Below are 10,400 nucleotides of genomic sequence, written 5' to 3'. Positions count from 1 at the left end.
ATTCTAAGTGTGTGAGATTAGTATGTAATGATCTAACAATTCCAGCAAGGTTCAGATCTAAACAAGTAGAGCAAAAATACAAATAATTCAAATATTTCTAGTGCTAGTTGATGAAAACAGCTGCTTATTACATCCAATTTCTGACTGGCATAGTTGGACAAATGATTTGATCAAGTGTTCATTAAAAAAACACTTCTAACAAACAGGAACATGGTGCACTTAAAAAACATTTACTAATACATACTGAAGCAATTTTAAAATCTTGGATTGTACATAGTGATGGTACATTCAAAACACTTATGCATACTAAAGCTACATTCAAAATAATCATTTTTACCCAAACAAATAGTAATTGAGCAAGATTTTTTTAAAATTTGGCCTATAATGTTTAAATATCTAATGTATTAATAAAATAGACTTAGAATAGTTCCACATCATTTTAAACCTAAATCTGAGGGTAAAGAACAACAAGAGAAGTAAAAACCTATAGTGCCACTAAATGTGAGTGATCACTGTCAGCAAGACAAGGCTCAACATGTGAACTTACACTGTGAGATGACCAAAACAATACTTACACAGCCAACTTCATGGCACAAACTAAAGGCAAATACAAACCACATAACTGTTGTATTATTATATTTTAAGGCCTGAGAGATAACACCAAACAACCCTTTTCCTGGTGATCTTTACAATTTTATCAATATCACAGATACAGCAGCAAGACAGCTACACTGCAAAAAAACAACGCATTTATAGTTTCAAATCTACTGCACTCAACATGTTCCAGCACATGCCAGTGAGGCTGATGTGGCCAGGACCAAAAGCTTCCGGCCAGCCAAGTCAAATCTTACAAAGCTTAACAAGCAGTGCTGAAAGCTAATACAAAAACTGTGCTGATCCTAGTTCGCAGAATTAGATATATATATTAATGATAAAATACACAAACGCATCTACAAAAAATGTTCATTATTTGCGTACGAGCAGCATCCGCTGGGCACAAGTCTTGCCTACATACGTGGCGTACTCCTTCACTTCATCCTCGTCAGAGCCTCGTGACTTCTTGGACTTGTAAAATGAGTATGGCAGCATGGTTCCTTTATGTAAGACCAAAACCTGGTCCACATCAATGTCTTTATTTTTGTCCTCTGTCAGACCAAATAAGAGCTCAGTTCAAACATTTCTTGCTTTACACTCAACTAGCTTTTATAATGTGACTACACCTACTGCTCAAAAGTTAAACAGCCTAACATTGTTTTAAAATCAACTCATTCAACTCATATATTGTTTTTTTTTTTTTTAAAGTTAACAACATTTTACAATTAATAATGTAAGGCAACTATTTAAAATCATATCAGGGTTTTAAAAGAAACCACTTTATAGGCCACTCGCCTTCACACTGAATCTTAGTCTGAATGTTTACATTATACTAAAGATGTTGAATTGGGGATAACTTATTAACAGTTTCATCTTCTTGCTGTTAGTAGATAAGTATCAACTATATCTTTGTTATGGTATCAAAAAATCTTATTTTAACCAGAGAATAAGAAGGGAATTAAGAACTGCAATTGGAATATGTCAACAGACGAACAAGATGAATATGGTACATGCAGTAACTGATTAAATTGGTTGGACTAAGATCAGCTCGTTAACTCTCATTAGATTATTAGTCCTTTTAATTGGTTTCTGGTGGCATCACCTCAGTACAATGGTTATAAAGAATCTTGAGTGAACAGCCATGCAAGTAGAGAGAAACTTCACCTACACAACAGACTGGCCACCTCATATTACAACACATGGGTGTTTGATCAGCCTGCTACAGCAGCTTTTAGCCTCTACGTCTACAGGGGGAACCACCCTTTGGAGGGCCAGAAACTGATCCAGGGGGGTGGTACAGGTCTCTAGTGATTTAGATGAGGGGGAGCTTGAATGGTACAGGTCTCTAGTGATTTAGATGAGGGGGAGCTTGAATGGTACAGGTCTCTAGTGATTTAGATGAGGGGGAGCTTGAATGGTACAGGTCTCTAGTGATTTAGATGAGGGGGAGTTTGAATGGTACAGGTCTCTAGTGATTTAGATGAGGGGGAGCTTGAATGGTACAGGTCTCTAGTCATTTAGATGAGGGGGAGCTTGAATGGTACAGGTCTCTAGTGATTTAGATGAGGGGGAGCTTGAATGGTACAGGTCTCTAGTCATTTAGATGAGGGGGAGGAAGAGTGACTGAGGTGAAAGATGGAGGTGCTAGAGGAAACTGGGGGCCACATGAACACTGGACACAAAGAGAAGGTACCATCAATCTCACTTCATTCTAATTTCATCTGGAGCTTTGCAGTCACAGTGGTAACAGTCAGCCACAGTGACTAAGATGAGTCACCATGACCAACAGTCATCTTCACCACAGTGTCATCATGACTTAAATCATCTTGACCATAGACAGTCCCCACGCCTAGAGTCACCGCTACAGCTACAGCCCCTAAGAAAGAGATTGGCTTACCAAGACCTTCCTCTGACAACCTGGAATATTTGCTGGCATCAAGTTTGGGTCGACATGTTTCTATTGGCACCCACTGGTAAGTCTCTGGACAGGCCAGGTAGGAGGGAACAAACTGACCCTTGTAGCGCATCTTGGGACAGGAGTGGATGTAGAAGCCCATGTAGTAGTACTTCAAGTTGGGGGCATAGTGGTTCAAGCTTCTCACCAACGCCAGCTCTCTGAGGGCAGTCCAGAGAAAAAAATGACAACCATGATTTTATTTTGTGGAATTCTTTAAGTTGTGGTTCTTGCTTCTGCCTCTCTGACTGCAGTCAAGAGAAAATCTAATACCACATTTTGAAAAGGTGTTTACTAAAGGTCAACTGTAAGGTTTCTCTCACCTTAAGACCAAGTTTTAATTAGTGAGGTTCTTAACTGTTGGCTTTTTATCTCACCTTAACTTAAGACCAAGTATTTAATTAGTGGGGTTCTTAACTGTTTGATTTTTATCTCACCTTAAGACCAAGTATTAAATTAGTGGGGTTCTTAACTGTTTGATTTTTATCTCACCTTAAGACCAAGTATTAAATTAGTGGGGTTCTTAACTGTTTGATTTTTATCTCACCTTAAGACCAAGTATTTAATTCGTGGGTTTCTTAACTGTTTGCTTTTTATCTCACCTTAAAGCAGAGTAGACGCCCAGGCCAAGAAAACTATAGTCAGGGTCGTAGTACAGGTAGACGGAGGAGACGCAGGCGGGGAGGATGTCGATGACACCAACAGCTATCAGCTTGCCGTCCAGCAGGTAGTGCTGGTGGAAGGAGCCATAGCCCTCGGGTGGCCCTGTGGGCTCGTGTTTCTCCTGCAACAGAGGGCTGAGATATGCTGACCACATCAAAACATACAGAAGACTATCTAGCTTTTTTTAAAAAATAACTTGAACAAATACTTAACAATATGAATGATGTAGTTTTTATAACAAGCAACCAATACTGCAAATACACAAGCAAGCCTCAAAAGCTGAAAGCCAAACAAACTGAAACCAACAGAAACCAAAACAGAAAGCCAACCAAACAAACTGCACCACATAAGCTACAGTCAACTGGCATTAGCTGAAGATCCAGACAGGCAAGAAACAAAAAAACACCTCTAAAGGAGAGTCCGCTAGAAAATTTTTGAAACCTTTCTTTTCACAGTCTTCAGGAGGGTCTTTGTGTATTAGCATCTGGTATTTTTTGTAGAGATAGTAGGAGTCTTGGAAAGTCAGGCGAAATCTGGGAGACTCGGGTGCACAGAGCACAATCTAGAGAGAGAAAAGGTGGCTAGTTTAGGTATACTAGGCCAAACTTGGTCATTAGAGTTTAGCTCAAGGCTTTACTAGGCCAAACTTGGTCATTAGAGTTTAGCTCTAGGTTTTATTAGGCCAAACTTCAGTCATGAAATCACTTTTCCATCTGTAAACTTTCCAAGATGTCTGAATGTGTGGGTGGGTGTGTTTGTGTGGGGGAAAAATTAACTTTTTATCAACACATATAAAGCCTCTATTGCTTCCATAATCCTAAATGAATTGAAAGATTTCTCCCCAAAACTATAAATATGTCTTCCAAGTCTCAAACATAAACAAACTGAAACCTTTCATTTCCACTGGTCTCCACAGAGCTTTGTGTTGGTCTGGTTGAGACTTGGTGTAAGACAGACAGGGTCAAATAGACATGGTCAAACAGATGGGGTTCTCGAGTGATATCAGGATTTGGCAAAACAACTAAGTAAATTGATAAATTTTTATCAAACACTGGGATCGTTATTACGGTATGGCAGGCCGACATTGTTGTGGTATTAAATGGTTAAATATGGGAGATGGAGGTATAAGATGGGAAGAGTATTTTATAGGTTCACTGTACGTAAGTATATGACAACCTAGATAGGTTCACTGTATAGAAGCTTATGACAACCTAGATAGGTTCACTGTATAGAAGCTTATGACAACCTAGACAGGTTCACTGTATGAAAGTCTATGACAACCTAGACAGGTTCACTGTATGAAAGCCCACTACATCTAAGAGAGGCTTGCTTGTGTATCTGCTATGTGTCAGGGTTTACCAGGAGGGGGGAGTCACAGAGGAAGCGCTGGTACTGGCCCATGTTGGGCTTGCTGGGCGGGTCCTTGTGTATGCTGGTCTGGTACCTGTGGTACACACTGTGGCTCTGTTGGAGGCTGCTCTCAAACCTGGCACTGGCCGGCCACGACCTGACAGTACGCAGCTGAAGGTCAAGGTTACATGTGGCTGGTCAAAATCTCTTTAGTTTTGGCTTGGTTTAACAATGTTTTTTCCAATACATTTTTAGTTCATTTTAGTGTTATTCAATTTGATTATTTTATTTATCACTAAATTAAAATTAAAGAATCTACAAACATCTGATTAGCTAAATTTTGTAATAATAAAACTAATTTCATTTCTAGAAAGATCTAATGAATTGACCTCATTCACTATGATCAGCTTGTCAGTTCTATATCAGTTGTAAAAACCAAACTACAACATAAGCTGTATGATATGTGTCAGTTCTATGTCAGCTTTCAAAACTAAGCTACATCACATGCTATATGTTCTAAGTGTCAGTTCTAAGTCAGCACCAAAAGTGCCAGCAGACGCCAGCAGTTTTCTCACCTCCAGTTTATGAGCAGGGTGCTCCACCTTGTCTGGCTCACTGAGCAACTCTTCCAGGCTCTTTTCCTGGCGATGTTTCTTCTGGAAGAGAGAAGCGCTTATTTCATCAGTCTAATACATTCAGTTATTTAAGATACAAATTTGATCACTGAATTTACTTAAGTTTTAGATGCTTAAGGCCTATAGCCTAATTAGTATACTAAAAAAATGCTTTTTGAAGAGCCAATGACACATTGCAAGAATTTTTAACATTGTATTTGAGTTTCTGAAATGGTGGAGGGAAGAGTTGAAACTACCAGTTTAAAAGTGGTAGATTGATTATACCAGCTATGCATGTGGGGTCATGGCAAAGACAGTGGGCTTAGGAGTATGTAAGGTTGCTTTATTTTTAGAACCACAACATTGCATTCAATTTTTCTTCAATTTTTAAAAAAATGTTTAATGGAAAATTTGAATGTCATAAAAGTCAACATTGTTGACTTTTAATAAATATCCTTAATGAGCTAACAGAAATTTATTGAGCCCATTTCAAGGTGTACAAGAAGGATAAACAATCATAGTAAAACAAGGAAGTTTTAACAAACTGCATTAACAATGCCAGATGTTTACAGTTTTAAACAGTTTTTGACAGAAGTTATAAAACTTTACTCGTACCCCCTCATTCTTGACATCCTCATCTTTCTGTCTATCCTTGTGAGATCTCTTCTCCGCCCTGATATCTTTAGCTTTCCTACACCTTGGTTTGTTGGGGTCTGGCCCAGTCCCTGGCAGGTCAAATAGAGTTAGCTTCTAGTTTGTCTACACAATTATATGTACAGTGTGGGAAAACTACACAGACTGTGATATTTGATAGCTTCTTAGATTGTAGATAACAGGTAATATAACTACATACTCTATGAGGATGACCAGAGGAAAAAAAATCACTACACACCTGGTCTAGGAATGTGTTTCTCCGTAGATGTACAGCTGCGAATACTTTTGCTACTATAAGATGAAACTTTAGAGTGTGCTGATGATGAACCTTCCACTGTATCTGAGGCCACGGATGTGTTGCTTTTGCTTGTGTCTGCTGCCTCGCCCTACACATCAACACATGAGGAAAACAGTCAGTGATGGAATACACTTGTTCTGTATAGGTGCACACATACACATCAACACATGAGGAAAACAGTCAGTGATGGAATACACTTGTTCTGTATAGGTGCACACATACACATCAACACATGAGGAAAACAGTCAGTGATGGAATACACTTGTTCTGTATAGGTGCACACATACACATCAACACATGAGGAAAACAGTCAGTGATGGAATACACTTGTTCTGTATAGGTAGGCCTACATACATACACATCAACACACGAGGAAAACATGTACACACATACACATTAACATATAAGGAAAACAGAGTCAGCAATACACTTAGTGATGGAATCCACTTGTTCTGCATTAGTACACAACACACTTTTTTTTTTAAAATCACATTACATGTTGAGGATCCTTCTAATAAAATGGATAATTGCCAGTTTTTCTAACTGAAGTAATTGAATAAAACATTTTTAAAAATTGCTTTTTCTTAACTATGTGGTTCATGTTTAAATTGATGATGTAAAAATCAGTAAAGAATGTTTTTTTTTAAATAAAATTTTTTTAGCAGATTCTTAATGATAAAAAAAATACAACTAAACATTAATAGTAACAAATAAAGAATATGTGATTTTTAAAAAGTACCATTTTTGTGAAGTTGTTTGGCATGACCATCTCACTGGGTTTGGCCTTCTCTGCTAGTGAGACCTCCACCCCCTTGTGGCCACCCTGCTCGTCCCCACTCCCATCTTCCTGTTTCCTCCCTGTGACATCATGAGCACCTTTGACCCCTGTGATGAGATACCTGTTGACCCGTTTAATCAGCTTTTTGTGTGACTTGTTTAACTTGAAGTTCAGGGCGTCACACCGGATCGTGTACTGGGGGCAGCAAGTGACGTTCATGGTGGGCTTGTAACAGTATTTGCCACTCCTGAATTGGTTCACAAAAACAATCAATTATTTCTTGACTTTAATACACCTAAAAAATGCAGAGTATATTAGCAGAATATATGATTCCACGGGCCTCCCCCACCCCACTCCCTTTACTTACATGCTTTAACAGGTTAAACTTTTTAAATGGCATTTGAAATTAAAACATTTTTTACGTAGTTTACCTTAATACGCCTACTTTAATACCATCATAACTGCCTAAGCTTTGAGCCAACCTTTGATTAGAATGTAAGACCTCTGAGTACTAGAAATATTTTACTTACCTTCTCCACCCCCTGTCAATCAGATCCTGGTAATCTTGAACTGTCATCTGATGGGCCCACATCCCTGGAAAAACAGACAGCAAAAATAGATTCTTAAATAAATTAATGTTTAACAATACTGGAGATTGGAATATCTTTTTTAAATAGGCTATTTGAGTTTATATGTTTCTGTTATTAGTAGGCCTACTTCAATAGAATCACTTCTACACTAAACCCCATTCAGAATTGATAAACCATAAACATTTGAGCAAAAATGAATAACACATATTTGCAACAGGCCTATTAAAAGTATTATTGAACCCTGAGCTATCAAATGCCTAACTAATGTGAAAATTGCCTTAAACTTTTAACTAGATTCTAGATATCTATATTGTTACATGTGATGTAAAGAAGGCCTACTAGATCTAGTAGTACTAGAATCTAGATCTATAGATTTGGTTTAGTCAGTGTAAAGTGTGAGAGTGTGGATGAGACATGTCTAGTAGTAGATCTAGTACTGTGAGTACTGTCTAGAGTGGACTGTAGTCTAGTGAGATTAAGGCTTAAGGTAAATGTAAACTAGAACTCAGTAGTCAGCAGTAGAATCTAGATTTAGCCCTAGATTTAGAGTTCTGGATCTATACCTAGATCTAGCACTAGCAATGTTATCGTTTTTTACTAGTTTTGAGTCGGGTGAACACACCAGGATCTGACGCCGACGACGGTGACTCAGAGTGGAGTTTGTTAACTTGTTATAAATTACAAAATTTTCCATTGAAAAACAGAAACATTCATAAATAAAGTAAAACAGTAACCATGGGAATAGTTTGTATCTTGTGAGCCACAGTAGCCACATCTATAACGTTCATGTTCAGAAAAGTATTCAGCTATCGTTGGTTCTTCATCCAGAGACATAGCGACCAAAGTATGCGTTTGCTTACTTTTCCTGAAAATAGCAACAGAGGAAGTTTCTCATTAAAATTTGTAATTCCCGAAAAATTAAAATTATAATTTATAAATAACAAAACAATATCAACAATTATATCTAGATCTAGATTAATCTATATCTAGATGTAGTATAAATCTAGATCTAGATTTTATCTTTTTGAGGCCAAACTTTTAAAAAAGACCTTACTGTGATAAATATTATTATTATATAGGTATTAGGGGCCTAGGCCTAATAATTTTTTTTTTTTATAAAAGTGGTAACGCTTTATAAAACAGAGAGTAGGCCTACAATATGTAGATCTAGATCTTCTAGAATGTAGATTATAATTTGGTGTAGCCTCGTATTTAGGCGTATAGATCTATGTATAATTTAAAAAATAATTATAATTATTAATTAATTAAGCAAAATAAAGTGTAGATTAGTTTAAAGAAGTTAGAAGTAAGCCTACAATATATATATATATATATATATATATATATATATATATATATATATATATATATATATATATATATATATATATATATATATATATATATATATATATAATAGATGTTTTTGTTTTTTTTAAAGTACGAAATATTGTTGACTTAGGGGTCGTCCATAATTTTGTGACGGTGTGCAGTAGCGTAGCGAGGGGGGGGGGGGGGGGGCGGGGGGGGGGGGACATATGTCCCCGGGCGCCGAGCTTAGGGGGCGCCAAAATGGGTTGGAAAAATAAATTGAAAGGATGAGGGGGGTGCAAATTAAAATCTCGAGGGGGGGGGTGGTGCAAATCGAAAGTTTGAGGGGGGTGCAAATCGAAATCTCGAGGGGGGTGCAAATCGAAAAGTTTGTCCCCTTGGCGCCGGGAAGGGTCGCTACGCCTCTGACGGTGTGTGCGTTATATCGCGTTTTAGAACACTTTTAAAATAGGAATTGATTAAAATACTCTTCAGCAGAGGCATAGCGACCTTTCCCGGCGCCCGGGGACAAACTTTTCGATTTGCACCCCCCTCAACCTTTCAATTTATTTTTCCAACCCATTTTGGCGCCCCCTAAGGTCGGCGCCCGGGGACATATGTCCCCCCCCCCCTCGCTACGCTACTGCTCTTCAGACAAGATTTTGGAAAAATATTGATGTTTTAAGAACTGCAATTTTGAGGGGGGTGGGGGGTTCAGGTTTGTAGACTAAGGTGTGACGTCATTTTAGGAGGGGGGGGGGTCTGGCTTTTTGTGACGATGTGTGACGGAGGGGGGGGGGGGGGGTAAAAAATAGTCCCAAAAAGCGTTACGTCATTTATGGATTACCCCTAATAGGTTGACATGACAATACAAATAGCCTACATCTCGAATCGTAAAGGCAATGTTATTAGCCTAGGATATAACATTGAACTATACCACCAATCTATGACGGAGTCATCCATAAATGACGTAACAGTGTTACACCCCCCCCCCTTCCCCATACTCATACGTCATCACAAAAGCCAGACCTACAGTTTCCAACCTTTAAGGTTACTCACACATCGTCACCATATTCCGACACCTTCCCTCCTGTCGTTAATGGAACAAAATGACAGACCACCATGTCCCTTTGCGAATAGCCGGCTTTGTCCCCAAAACATTTAAGAAAATAAATTTGAAAAAAATGCAGACATCCTAAATTTTACTAATTTTTAGCGCAATTTCCATTATGGAGAATTGCGGTTATATTAACCCGTCATTTCTGGATGTATGAATGGATGTGTGTCCGCAGCTTTAAGTCGTATCTCCTCCTCAACGAAGCAATATCGAGGACTAGTTCCAAAAGCAATTATGTTAAGCAAGTTACGAGGATGAACATAGGCCATAAAAATTCCGGGTTTCTTTCATGGATTTCCCGGAAAAGCCAAAAAACCTAGAAAAATTGCAGTTTTTTTCCCCATTTCTCGGCAACCAGACCACTTAGCGACTTGAAACATGTACCAATCGATTTCTGCCATAATTTAGAACAATATTGCCGAAGAAAGTTTTCAAAAATATCCTTTCGTTCGGTCACTAAATTTTTTTGAATTAATT

At 38.1% G+C, this 10,400-nt stretch overlaps 1 protein-coding gene across 2 annotated transcripts; it reads right to left on the bottom strand.

Moving 5' to 3' along the window:
- Position 1: 1 nt before the first annotated feature.
- On the bottom strand, positions 2–9,755 carry LOC131939299 (arginyl-tRNA--protein transferase 1). 2 transcript variants are annotated; one of them, XM_059297520.1, is made up of 11 exons: positions 9,690–9,755; positions 8,230–8,360; positions 7,436–7,499; positions 6,867–7,152; positions 6,068–6,215; positions 5,791–5,900; positions 5,137–5,217; positions 4,571–4,732; positions 3,151–3,332; positions 2,492–2,709; positions 2–1,145 (listed from the first exon to the last, which is right to left on the bottom strand). In XM_059297520.1, the coding sequence occupies exons 1-11, from the start codon at positions 9,731–9,733 to the stop codon at positions 967–969; spliced, it is 1,605 nt and encodes a 534-aa protein (XP_059153503.1). In that variant the 5' UTR covers positions 9,734–9,755; the 3' UTR covers positions 2–966. The 2 variants fall into 2 exon arrangements, with proteins under 2 accessions (XP_059153503.1, XP_059153504.1); XM_059297521.1 differs by lacking the exon at positions 4,571–4,732 and adding an exon at positions 3,618–3,773.
- Positions 9,756–10,400: the final 645 nt, after the last annotated feature.

Source organism: Physella acuta, unplaced genomic scaffold (assembly GCF_028476545.2).
Source record: "Physella acuta isolate Inbredline_101_S28 unplaced genomic scaffold, ASM2847654v3 ptg000273l, whole genome shotgun sequence".
Classification (NCBI taxonomy): domain Eukaryota; kingdom Metazoa; phylum Mollusca; class Gastropoda; family Physidae; genus Physella; species Physella acuta.
The sequence above is the reverse complement of the archived record's forward strand: the minus strand, read 5'-3'. Positions and strand labels throughout refer to the sequence as shown.